We start from the raw sequence: 14,025 nt of genomic DNA, 5'->3' as shown, positions 1-14,025 counted from the left end.
GAATTCAATGTCATTTGTCATTATTGGCAAAATACTTTAAATAACAGCCTGTTAGTTCATTTTACAGAGTTTTACAAACATTTACAAACCTAAATCTAAAATAAAAAAATGTATAAATTAGAATACTAGATGCTGTATATATGTTATTCATAACACATATACAAATATTTTTTTTTTTATATATATTTGCGGACAAAAATCGAATCATTATCTTTTTGGCAGTTCTTGAATTCCCGTCATCATAGACCAGAATGAATATCTTCTAAATCGGAGGGGAAGTAAACACACCAGATATTTTTGGGGTTTTGTTTTCTGCTACAGTAAACCTGCAGCAGGAAGTGGGGGTTGAAGTTTTAACAACATCAGAGCAATGTGTTATCAGCAGCACGGGCCAAACTAGATCTGTCAGAACTTTTCTTTTTAATTTTTCATTTGTGAAAAAAAAAACGAGTGGTTGGTCGTTATAAAAACGGAGGACTAAATAGTATGACCCGTGACGAAAAAAATGCCTTCTAGCAGGAGACAATTTTGAGGATAACTTAAATATTCAAAACTCAAATATTTAAACTTTATGGGCTTCACTGCGAGTTTGAACTCTCTGGCTGACACAACCACGGGAGACGTAATAGCTCTACAATCGAGAAATAAAACTAGATGAGTTGCTGACACGTAAAGCAGAGGGACCCCTGGTCAGATAGAGTCTGTTGAGGTTCAGGGGTCCCCCAGTCCTCTGTTGCCCCCCTCCAGTGTTCCACCAGTGTTTTTCTTAACCCAATCAAGTATCATACATTTGTTCGTGTCTCGTAATTCCGGTTTAGCACTCACCAGTGCAGACACACAAAGTCAAGCACAGTTGTACTGGAAGTCAACTCCATAACTCGGAGCTGATAAGAAAATGTATAAATTATAAGCCAATTTAAAGGCTAGACATATCTTTTATCCCTCTAGGATTTTTTAAGGAAACTTTTGATATTTATTCATTTATTCCTGGCAATTAAATAGTCAAGTCAATAGTCAAGTCTTAGATGCTTGCGTTGGTCAATTTGACACTGGGCTTTTACTCCGTAGAAAAGAACCTGATTCTCCTATTGGATTTATAGGAGCAGTAGAGTGTTCATTTCATGTCAGACAAGACAACACTTCTGTGGCGTACAATGAGAGGATGAAGTTGAGATAGGTGCTGGGGGGTTCTGGCACCAACTCCACTATACTGACCCTTTAAACTGAAGTTTTAGTTCATCTCACAACTTTGCTACTTTAATTTGGTGAAAAACAAATATAACCTACGTGTAAAACATTGTCTCTTCCTTCTTTTGCTGGTATCAAACTTGTATACTACACTACTTCCTGTAGTAACTCATTTACAGATTAGAGCTATTCAGCAGTTAAAGCTAGCAAACATAGCAGATGAGCAATTACTGTGCAAAGAGCTGGGTACAGTTTCTGCATTCACAGTATTATCAGAAGTCTTTTATTGACAGAGCCTCATGCATATTACTGATAAGCAAACTGGCAGCTCTCACCCCCCCCCCCCCCCCACAACACACTAAATCTAACACGCTTGCGCATTTAAATTTGAAGTGGCAATTTGAAGAGGATATGATCAGGCAGCAAAAAGGGAGTGGCAAGAAGTTCCAGGTTCACTTTCAGTCCGTCTGTGCTCATCATAGGCAGCAAAAACAGCATGATGGGCAGGGATTGAATATAGTGAATATTTAAAAAGAAAAAAATAGAAGTATTACAGGCAGAAGAAGGAGACGAGAGATTTAGAGATCTTTCTAAAGCCCAATTGAGAAAAGGGCCACTGCTGCCATGGTTACGCTGGACTTCAAGACATTGACGGTGCCTGTGGGCATCGTGCGGTTGCTGGAGCTGTTCTTCACCTGTATTTCCTTCAGCCTGGTGGCATCGGTGTTCCACGTCAATGACCCCTTCTGGACATGGTGCATGTTCACCTGGTGCTTCTGCTTCTGTGTCACCTTCCTCATACTGATCCTGGAGTTCACCGCTGTCAGTGCAAAGCTGTCGATCTCCTGGGATGATTTCACAACTGCTTTTGCCATGGTGGCTACCCTGATGGTGGGTTCTTAAAGTTCCTTTTCAGTATTTTGTTTAAATAAAGATGTGGCAGCTTGTTGAACAAGTTACTGTTACTGAAAATGGATGACAAAGGGTTTTGGGTGGCCGCGGCTAGATCCATGTCACAACAAAATAGGAGTTACAGCCATTAATAAAGAGGTTACTATGGAAATGCTATTTCTCTCCCTAAGCACTTGAATTGTTAAACAGGCCCATATTTTTAAAAATGATATACTGTGTGTAGATTTAGTCACTGAAGGGGGCTAAATGGAGTGAAAGAGGTTTTCTAACATGACCCACACTTGTCTCATTTGTCAGTACTGCAAGGCTCCCTTAGGTGCCTCTTTAATGGGATGTCCTCCAGTAGCGAAACCTGTCTCATTAAAAAGCTACGTGTTGGCCTTTATCTTGCTTTGTCTCATGGTGTCTTTGGTCCAGCATATTTTTAAAGGTCACTGGACTTCTGCATCTTCATTTTTTACTAGCCACACGAACACTTCCAAAGAGGGATTCTATTTACACTGATATTTTCCATTTGTGTCTTGCAGGTTCTGACAACATCCATCATCTACCCCATTTACTTCTCGTGCTCCAACTGTGGCGAACAGATTGGTGCAACGGTTACTTCCTTTCTGGCCTTCATCCTGTACAGCATTGAAGTCGTGCTGACTCGGGCCAAACCTGGTGAGATAAGTGGATTTCTATCCACAGTCCCTGGCCTTCTCAAAGTCCTGGAGGCTTTTGTTGCCTGCATCATCTTCATCTGCTTGGACTGGAACATGTACTCTCGCGAAGGGGCGCTGGAGTGGTGTGTTGCTGTCTATTCTTTTTGCTTCATCTTTGCCCTCCTTGTCATTATACTCACCATCAGTCGCCTCCTGCCGCTCTCCCCCGTACCTTTTGACAAAGTTCTGATTGTCTGCAATGTGTTGGCCACATTGATGTACATGACAGCTGTGGTCATCTGGCCGTTGTACGCCTTCAAGAACAGGACCAGACCCAGCCAGTGCTCCAATCAGTCTTACTGTCTATGGGATAAGTTGGTGGTTGTCTCTTTTTTGACCTGTTTTAACCTTGTTGCATACATTGTGGATACAGTTTTTTCTTTTAGACTGGTTTTATTCATCAGCAGAACATAAATTAAAACCACACTTTGTATTTTGAGATAGAATATGATCCCCCCCCTCCAAAAAAAAAATTGTGATTGATTGGATCTTTCTGGATCAGTTTAAAATGAATAAGCCAAAAAGGTGCTTTCAAATGTCATTAAATGATGCCAGTAGCCAAATGTGTAGTCTGTACTTTCGACAGATTTTGTTTTTCTTTTTTGTTCAGTCTCATTTCATCTTCACGGGTTCTTGTTTTGATACAGTGTTCCTACCACACCCTTTTCTCTCATTTGCAGTTTTTTAATGTCCAATGTGAATTAAATATTCGGTGCTGAATGATATGTGTGAGGTTTTTGTCGCATCATCATTAGTTGATAACATTCTGGTATTCTGTCTGTTATTTATTCTAAATCTTTTATTGTCAAACAATCTATTTAACCCTCGGTGTTGCCATATGTACTGAACATATGACGTGTGTTCAGGCTTCTAACGTGCGCAAGTGAGTACCTTTGGAGATGGGAGCCTGGCTGTCCTATCTTAATGTATCAGTGAAAACGAGGCCAAAACTGAATGGAACCACAAACTCAAGTATAGAACAAACAATTAAACGTAAATTTGCTATTTTGGTTGCATGCCTTCATGTGCGTCAGTGAGTTATATATAAATGCTCAAAATAACTCCTTCCATCAAGCCTGAAATTGAATCGTCTTTATTCATGAAAACCCCTCACTGCCTTTTGCAGTTTTTCTGAATTTAAGGCCAGATGAGACTAGATTTCTCATTGGACATACACCTTTCCCAAGATTAGCCCCTGACTGGGGCTTCAGGACCAGAGTCCAGTGTGTGTGTCGAGATGGGTACATGATAACACTAAGCCTGTAACCAATCAGCGACATGACACGGGGGCCATAAACTGTGCAGATAAGCCACGGATACTGTGTTTGAATACACACCACAACACATGAGTTTCTGTATCCAAGAACAGGCGCTAGCCTGCATGGATGGCATCACAGGATCCGGTTTAGAAGCCAGAAGAGCAGCTTCACTGTTGGAGAAAGTCCTGCTCTGCTAAAGGATGGACTGAGCCGATCCATCCAGAATCCAAGAAAAGGTTTATTTTTTTAGGTCAAAGAGACTCACACTGTCCAACCATGGTCAGTGTTGACATGCGGTCACTCACCCAGCCAGTGGGCATCGCGCGAACAATAGCAGCCATCCTCACTTGTCTTACTTTCAGCCTGGTGGCAACAGTTGGGAGCGAGGATTCACCATACTGGGCATGGTGCATGTTCACCTGGTGCTTCTGCTTCTTCTTCACCTTTCTCATCCTCATCCTGGAGTTCACCACTCTCAGCACGAAACTACCATTCGCATGGGATGACTTCACCACTGCTTTTGCGATGCTGGCGACCCTCATGTGCCTGGCAGCCTCCATCATCTACCCCATCTTTTTCTCTTGCAGCAACTGCCCTCAACAGATTGGCGCCTCTGTGGTGTCATGGGTCTGTTTCGGGGTGTACACAGGTGAAGTGGTCCTAACACACCTCCGTCCGAGCGGGCAAATCCACGGCTTCCTCTCTACCTTTCCTGGTGTGATGAAGCTGCTGGAGACCTTCCTCGCCTGTCTCATCTTCACATCTCTGGACAGTCACCAGTACCTTAAATCCTTTGAACTGCAGTGGTGTGTGGCCGTCTACTCCCTGTGCTTCATCTTCGCCATCCTCATAATCCTGCTCACCGTTGGACAGATGATCTCATTTTTACCGTTCTTTGACAGGTTTGTGATCATATACAACATTGTGGCAGCTGTGATGTACATGTCAGCTGTGGTGGTCTGGCCCCTCTATAGTTTCCACAACAATAAGAGACCCTCTAACTGTGGTTACCTGTGTTCCTGGGACAAACTGGTCATGGTCTCCATCATGACAATTCTCAACTTCATTGTTTACGCCCTGGACACTGTGTACTCCATAAGGCTTGTGTTTTGTCAGTGAAGGTGCTGCTAATCAAATCTAACACTGAACAGGAATACAATGCATTACTGTTTACAGAAAGATTTCGGTGAAGCTTTTATAGAGAACTTTAAGGCCACTGTGCTCCAAAGACATGAATTCATCATTGGTGTTGTTGTATTTAATGAAATGACAGATAGTCACGACAGTACGCTGAAGATTTGGTTAATGATTAAAAAAAGTTGTATCACTGTCATAAATGTCAAAATAAATATCCTGCTAGAACTTTGTATCCTGATACACAGAGTGTAATACGTGTAATAATAATGAACTCCTAGTTCAGGTTATTGCACATGTGGGTGCTACCAACTACTGCTTAAGTGGAGCGAGAGAAATGATGATGTCACATAACCACAGCAGCTGATCCGTCCAATGAAGAGGAAACACTCTGATTATCAGGTATAAGGACATCTGAACAGCAAATAAGCCTACATGTACTTCCCTATATGTATTCCTTTGACCAAGTGAAGAAAATAAATTAAAATACTAACCAGTGTTTTTGTGATCAATCTTCCCTGGCGCTAGCATCATCAGTGTCTAGACTAGCCTCGCTAATGTTAATGCTAGCTCTGCCAGACCCAAAGCTGCAGAGACAAGACAGTCTCAACTCTGTCTTCTGCGAATGTACTGCATCCTCTGAGGCCTCAGACACACACCTTGCATCTTCCTCTGCAGCGTGTCTGCATCGCTGACTGCTGCGTCTCCCTGGGGTTGAGGTTCACGCGTGCTGCATCAGCAGGGAGCCAGCCTGCCTTAACTTTCTATGGAGTTTTTCTTTAATAATTCTCATTCATAGGAAAGTTTTTCATGTCATATAATACATTTAATTAGGGCCTGAGCCAGAAGGTACTTCTGGCGAAGACCCTATTATGTTTGCTCGGCAGAGCAACACATTAGCAGCAGTAAAAACACTAAAAACACACACTAAACAGTGTCCCAGGCCCCCCCAGCACCCATGAGGCAACTGGGCCAGACGGCCCGGAGCCAGTTTTCACATACACACCCATTCAAAACCTGGTATTATACTGTTCTTGCTCTCAATGAGTGCGTGCTATATGCGCATAATGCGCATAACGCGCATAATCTAATTTGACCCCCTGAACATGCATGAAATTCACTGAAATTCGGCACAATCGTTCGGTATGTCTCAACATTCACTAATCAAAAACAAAAACGCCACTAAAGTCTATAGCGCCACCTAGGGAGCCACACAAAAAAAAGATAATTTTTTTTAATTTCGCGCGCTATAACTCCTCACACAAAACTCCCACAGACATGGGACCAACACCGTTGGACTCGTCTCATCAAGACGAACAATTCTCACACTCTGACCCCTCACCTATCTCCAACAGAATGTCCACAAATTGGACAAAACTGTCAAAATCAGGACTTTTTTTACTCCCCGAACAAAATCTATCTCCTCCTAAACCGTAAATGCCAGGGCTTCCAAACTTTCACACATTACTCTCCCAACTGTGCTGATTAAAAGTTCAGTAAGAATAATATACTACGCGCTCGGTTCCCATTTTATAAGCCGTCAAAGTCGGGGAGACACGTTTCACGCTTACAATGGAAGTCAATGGGGAGGCCGTGTCCTCTCATGGTACATACTCTCGAACAAATGCTTCTCACGTCTATACCATACATCGCACAGCTTTTAAAAACATATCACTGTATTCCTGACAAAAATCCCTACAAAAATATGGTATTTTGTGTTACTTTCGACCAACGTAGGCCGAGTTATTCAGCTTTTACACACTACATTTCTCTTAATCCTCCACTCTCTCCACTCTAGCACAGATCAAAGAAAGTGCAGCGGGGGAGGGGTTCTTAATGGGCCAGCTGGCAGCTCTGCTCTCAGCTCTGACAGAGATAGCAGAGATTTGTTTACTGTAGTCATGGAAACCACAATTGGAGCTTCTCTGCCCTCATGTACATACTCTCAAACAAACATTTGTAGCTTCTAAACTAAAACACTCACACCTTCAGAAAACACACCATTGAATTCCTGAGAAAAAACTCTACGAACTGATGTCTTTACATTACACTTTTGACCAACATATGCAGAGTTATGACTGTGTTTGTCAGTAAAACTGCCAAATCCTCCTCTGCTCTCCACTCTGACAGAGATGGCAGAGAGCGAGCAGAGAAGGGAGGGGCTCTTAAAGGGCCGGCTCTCAGCTCTGCAGTCACACTGTGCAGCGCACTGAGGCTCGTATCTCCTCAACTACAAGGCCTAGGGATTTGCCGATTACACCGTTGGATTCGGGCCGGTGTCAAGGACGCGGCCGTAGGCCGCGCGGGGGCTCAGGCCCGAACAACGCTGCTTGCAGCTTTAATTTATATTCAGTTTCAACGTGAATTCTGTGTGGTGCAGTGGTCAGCACTGTCGCCTCACAGCAAGAAGGTTCTGGGTTCGAGTCCCAGCTCCAGCACAGGATCTTTCTGTGTGGAGTCTCCATGTTCTCCTGTCTGTCTCTATGTTGGCCCTGTGATGGACTGGTGACCTGTCCAGGGTGAACCCCGCCTCTCACCTGAAGGCTGCTGGGATAGACTCCAGCCAACTCTCTTTTGAAATTACACAGTCAACCCAGAAGTAGTTAAAATATGGTATTTTTTGACACAACAAGATCCTCCAAATAGCTTTAAAAGCATGCTCTCTTTTTAAAAAAAAAAAAATGCTTTAGACAGCGTTGACACGCATCTCCCGCTTGTAGCGTGGCTAATCTGTGTAAATGGGCACCAAATGTGTTTCTGATGTACTTCCCACGCAGAGGCAGGATGTGTTTCCTGGATGGAACAGTTTCTGGTGCTTTGTTGGGCATATTGGGAGGAAATTGACATAGATGCATTGCAAGATTTTTAATGTTTTTTTGTACAGGCATGTCTAATGTTATACTGCTACACTGAATGCAGGAGGCATACACTGACAAGCCAACAGAGCTCCCCCATTTAGATGATTAGGTGAGGGAGCGAGTGAGGGAAGAAACCAGACACACCGGTGAAAGAGAGCAAAAACGAAGAAAGAGGTAAAAAGAAAGAGAGACACCGAGAGACCCCCAGACTGCATTTAAGTGTGGGAAAAGTGTAAAAGAAAATCCTTTAATCTACAGGCAGCTGCAGCAGCTGGATTCGTTGCAAGGTGCTGACTTGCTTTTTTTCTTATTTAGCGTCTTTTATTCATTCGGGTGGGCAAAGGTGAGGAGAAAGTATGACGTCAGTTCATTCTTTTCTTTTTTAACCAAGTGGAAACTTAAAAGGACATCAACTAAATCTCACATGTAATCTCGCAGCTATTGTGCTAGCTGGCACACCAATCTGTGTGAGTGGCATTTAAGCGAACTCTGGTCAAATAGAGCAACTGAAGCATGGAATTTTGTCTTTTCTTCTCGTCTCAGTCTGTCAGAAAGGCAGAGCATGTTTAAGTCAATAGTCTATATAGGTCAGACTGGCAGCCCATAGCAGGCTGCAAGATCAGGTTTAAATTGGATTGCACCAGGGATTCCATTAAAGTCAAGCTTCAGTGTACTTCACGTCTTATATAGAATACAAAAAAACAGCCTGTAGCTGGAGAGCAACTTGCTTTTTCTCTTTTTGCATACAGAATTATTTTGACACGCCACGCTTATCCTCTAAAGGGCGGTGGGAGCGTTATTCCCAGGAAATTCCTTTCCTCTTATTCAAAAGCTTCAATGATGATAAGACAGTGGGAAGGCTGGTTGAAAATTAACTACTGCCAGCAGAAAGAGGAAATTTCTGCTTTGGTTAATAGGCGTGGTTTGTGACGGGGCAACAAAATAGCAAACGTCAACAGTGATGAATTTAATTCTCTTATTATCTGCTTAAATCTGACTTGTATTGTAGAAATGTACAATTTCCAACATGTTTCTCTCACAGGGATGAACAAGACCCGGTAAAAGCTTTTCTAAATCCTAAAATTCACTTTGCTTCATTGTAAAAAAAAAAAAAAAAAAAAGCAAGAAAAAATCCCACCTGCATTCATACATGCCAATCACGGTGAGAAGATATTACACTTGGACATCCTGAGTTCAGACCACCATAGACAAACATGAGTGAGGATGACATGAGTATTTTATGTTAAAAGGTGGTCGAATGATGCAGATGAGATAAATTCAACGCCAATGCGAGGTAACCTGAGCTGCTGGTTACAGGAAGAGTCCCTGTCCCGTTTCCCCAACCACACCTCAACAGAGGCCAAATGTCTCTGGTGGGTTAAATTACACAGTAATTCACAATGCCAACTCAGCTGAATCCAAAAGTTGCCTTGAATCTCTTTGGTTATCGTTATGACCCCAACTGCCTCCACTGTTCTCGGGTCAGCGAGAGAGCAGCCGACCGCTAAGGGAGGTCTTAGCCGTAGGGGAATTAAGAGAAATGCAAACGAGTTTATGCCGTAACATTTTCTAAATTACTTCATTTGTCTATGGATGTGTCTGTGAGTCTGGGATTTAGAATGCAGATAAAAACAACAGGATGTTTTTAACACAGTGGGACTTTACATCCGTCTCTGTTGTACGTGTTTGTATGCATGTCAGCAAATATCCTTGTAATTGATTCTTTTTTGTCTTCGTGTGATGGAGACTATAACTTAATATTGAAAAAAGTTTTTTTTTTTTACAGTTTACGTAAGAATAGCTGAAATTATAATTTGACTCACGAATACACTGAGAGAATATTAGCATCTACTGAAATAATTGATAATATTGTGAGTAATAACACTGTAATTATCTACATAATATAAAACAGTACATCATTCATCATGTGCATTTTCATCTGGTCGTGTCAATACTTTGAGTAGATTCTTCTGATAATACTCTCATACATTAAGGACATACTCTTGCCATGAAGTATTGTACAAAATTGTATTTGTACTTTTGCACTTGAATGTAGCAGTACAGAGGTATATTGAATTCACTTGAGACATGCTTTTCTCTCTTTTTCTAAATAATGAGATCATTTTCCTGAGAAAAAAAAACTTTCTGCATCAACAAGATGCATTCTATGAAAAAAAAAAAACTCTCCGTATTAGTGAAACAACTCACTAATTCATAAAAACAGAGCAGTTTTTTTTTTTCTTCTGGAGCAGAAGTAATACTCTGCAGTACATCAGCCACATACAAAGAAAGAACTCTGTTGAATGACATGCATGCTTCTCTTCCCCAGCATCCTTGTCCCACCACCTGCTGGGACCCACTGAGGTGAACGCAACAGCTAAAGCATGTGAGTCACTGCGACTCACACCTACTGTCTTGCTTTCCCAGGGGTCATTATCGCCGGTCAAACCCCTGCTCTGTTTGGCTTATTCAACTGTGCTGTAATCACACAGTGTCTCAATCCATTCTGGGGCGATGACATGGTGAAATGAGTCATCACTAATGAGCTACTTCGGGACTGTCTGCTGAAAAGTCCAAATAGCCTTGTATTTGATTATCCCTGCATGTTCACACTCGACAGAGGCATATCAAGGATCTAATGATGTTTTATGACGTGTCTTGGGGGGGACGGGGCTCATTCGTCGTGTGCTAGGTGGCGGTCTTCGCTGCCTCTGTGTGTAGAATCTCTGGAAAGATAGAGGCGGAGTGATTTGTCACGAAGGCTTTAAAGATGTTGTCACCAATTATGTGTGACTTGATTCAATAATAAAAGCCTATTACTGTCCCGGATGAGGCAGATTGTATCTTGTGCACTTTTCAGGAGATGAACAGATGGACTGCAGTCCATGTGTATTGATTTTACTCTCTATAGTTTGGTACAAAAAAATATGCTAGTTTACTGGAAATAATATATCTAAATGTGGAAATACAGAAATGAATAAATAAATAGTAAATAAAATCATGTTAGTACTGCCCTAATATCAGTATTTTCATTGAGGATATTTAGTATTGGGATTAATCGACAGTATCATTAATCGTCACATCTCTGTTATTACAGCTATTATTGTCATTGCTAGATTTTCATACGTATGTTTTTCGTTCTAAATCTGTGCTGTGAAGCTAAAGCTCACGATTCCTGTGCTCACACTGTACAGCCGGCGGCCAACTACAGACCATTTGGCCTGATGAAAACTGTCAATAAAGTTGCGTTTGAATTCTTACAGGAAGTCATTTCATGCCTTGAAGATGAATAAAATGTGGAGTGAATGAGCTGCTGAGGCCAGATCAAGGTCCCTCCCTCGCTCCGCCTCTTTCACCCTAACTGGTCGAGGCAGATGGCCGCCCCCAAAGAGCTCTGATCTGCTGCAACGTTTCAACGTGTAAAACACGTTCTTCGTCTCCGCCCTCTCCGAGTCCTCACCCACGGTTAATCTATAGAAGGAGCACACTTGTAAGCCTGCTCCATTTGAAGCATCATGAGATAATTGTAGTCAGGAACTTCCAAAATACTCAAGTTGTGCTGCCAACAGTAAGAATGATCAATCTGTGACACGGAGATTTAATTATTCTGGGAATAATTAAAGACAGACTGCCGCGACTTGTGTGTGTTTGAGTTTGCCCAACATACAGACGTGAGTCAGTAATGCACCAGTGCATCATTGATTGCAGGGTGCTTGACATTCGGTTTCATGAATATTGCTCTCTGTGTCCACCAAGTGGTGCAGGGCACACTTATTATGTGTCCCGCAGCTTCCCTCTACCTGCTCTCAGACCAGGACTCTCCGACTGTGTGGAGTCACGTTGAAACCGTCAGAATTCACGGTTCAGCCGCAGTGAAAGGCCTTTTGACGAACAGTCAAGGTTTGGTGCCTTTGGTGACTTTTGCTTTTTGCTGCTCATCTTAGAAGAATCGAGATGATGCAGATTTCACCGAAAATGTACGTTTGAATTCGAAATGTCTGTAGCACACGGCTGCCTGCGATCTGTAATTATTGATTCCCTTCCACTTTTAGCCTCAGTCTCAGCAGGCGGCGCAGTTAAACACAGACTGACACTGTCACTTCTCTAAAAGCCAAATGATGCTTCTTCTTTTTTTTAAGCTCATTTCATCCACCCACTATCCAGCTAAAAAAAAAAAAAGTCCTGACAAGTTATAATTATGTCAACTGATTAATTTGGTTAATAAAATATAGCCTTTCAAGATTCTCTGAAAAACTCGCCTATTTTGCCCCCCAGAAGACCGTACAAAGGGGTTTTGTTGGAGTGAATTTTAAGGACAACTTCTATGCATAACTGATTGAAAAATCGTAAGACCTCAACCTTTTTGGATTGGTTTTGTCTTAGAAGTAGTAATATTTCTATATATTGTGTTTGATTGTGCTTTCACAGTCGAGGGCCAGAGTGCATATATTTGATCCTGGTCAATTAAAGCAATAAATCCAAGAAACTTTCATTGAAGCAACACCATATCAAGGCCATGAGGTTACAATGTTGCTCTTACATTCATATTCATTTATCGTGCTTGTAACGCCCTGCAGCAATGCACCTTTACACTTTGTTGGATAATCTAATATGTGTTAACGGCTTGTGGCTTTGACTGCATCAACTTCACACGTTCATCCCCAAGAGTGACAGCTCCTAATGGGGATGAACCCTGATAACAACAGCTCTTAAAGGTCTATTTATATTTATTACAATACTGGCAGCGTCATTAGGAGCAAGCGACTAAATGAGACCACAGAGGACCTCCTGGACATTGGAGATAATCACGCCAAAAACGAAGGGAGCGCGGAGTCAGTTGTTGTGACATTGCAGTTACGCGTGCCGTGTAGTCCGTCGTAGCGTGACGTTGCTCTGTACTTATAATGACTGTATTTACGCTTTTTAAAAAAATCATTAAAATAGATGGGGTTCATTTACAAAGATTCCGTTTGCTAAATGAAACATTTCATAAACATTAGCTACAGAGCTTATTTTCAGCAGCAGTCCAAAAAAACAATATGAAAACCACATTGGGGTTTTGTCAGCGGAACCTGTGGCGATGCTAACTTATAGGTTGACCCACAAAAATACCTCACCCCCATTCATGGTCCTGTAACAAGCTCCCCAATTAATACAGTATAATCCTGGTTTTTAACTGGAGCCATGTTATTTCCTGTGACTATAATGTTGTCTGCTTGTCCATTTGATGTCCAAATTAAGCTCCACAGGGTCTCAAGGATGAACTGAAAAGATTTCGGTGATCAAAGGTCAGTGTCACCTCACATAAATGCAATAAATCTGGAAAACCTTCAGGGGACTTCTCCAAATTTGCCACAAACGTCCACTAGGACTCAAGGATAACCCAAGGTCAAGGTCACTCTGATAAGCATGATTACATGGGCATACAACCACGATGCAGTATTTGTATTGTTTTTGTCAGTATTCAAGACTTCAACAGAGATCCTCCCCAGTCTCAACAAGCTCCCAGCCATTTCTGTCTCTCCTCCACACTCTTTCTCTCTCCTCCAGATGATCAGAGGTGAAATACTGATTTCCCTCAGTCCAGGGCTCCCAAAGCCACAGACGCCACATATAGTCGCACTCCCGTTGCCTTGGTAAAGTTCACCAATTGATCCCTGCTAGCTTTCTATCGCAAACCAATGACTGACACCCCCTCTGATATGATCCAACAGAGGGCATGACTGATCCGGAAAGAAAGGCGCTGCATGCAAATGGTTTGAGCCCAGAATGACTCATCTGACCAAGAGAGAGACAGAACGTGAGGAGAAAGAACAGAAATAAAAAGCCATGTCTCTTATGTCTAATGAAATTGACATATAAGGGCCTGGAGGAAGTGATTCACTGCTTAGCATATTATCAGATTTAACCAGAAAGTAGACTTCCTTGCAGTGAAAAAAAGAGATTTTCAAAATAACTCCTGACTCACAT

At 42.1% G+C, this 14,025-nt stretch overlaps 2 protein-coding genes across 2 annotated transcripts; both read left to right on the top strand.

Annotated features, from left to right (window-relative positions):
• Positions 1-1,664: 1,664 nt before the first annotated feature.
• LOC147245248 (myeloid-associated differentiation marker homolog) lies at positions 1,665-3,262 on the top strand. The gene is made up of 2 exons (XM_086184987.1): positions 1,665-2,079; positions 2,628-3,262. The coding sequence occupies exons 1-2, from the start codon at positions 1,813-1,815 to the stop codon at positions 3,216-3,218; spliced, it is 858 nt and encodes a 285-aa protein (XP_086041113.1). The 5' UTR covers positions 1,665-1,812; the 3' UTR covers positions 3,219-3,262.
• Positions 3,263-4,142: 880 nt separating this feature from the next.
• Positions 4,143-5,655, top strand: LOC147245247 (myeloid-associated differentiation marker homolog). The gene has a single exon (XM_086185075.1). It carries the CDS (start codon positions 4,340-4,342, stop codon positions 5,180-5,182), a length of 843 nt encoding a protein of 280 aa, XP_086041201.1. The 5' UTR covers positions 4,143-4,339; the 3' UTR covers positions 5,183-5,655.
• Positions 5,656-14,025: the final 8,370 nt, after the last annotated feature.

Source organism: Aulostomus chinensis, chromosome 18 (assembly GCF_037954235.1).
Source record: "Aulostomus chinensis isolate RoL2024-O1b breed Wild chromosome 18, RoL_Achi_v1.0, whole genome shotgun sequence".
Lineage (NCBI taxonomy): Eukaryota > Metazoa > Chordata > Actinopteri > Syngnathiformes > Aulostomidae > Aulostomus > Aulostomus chinensis.
Note: the sequence above shows the minus strand (reverse complement) of the source record. Positions and strands in the feature narration are given on the sequence as shown.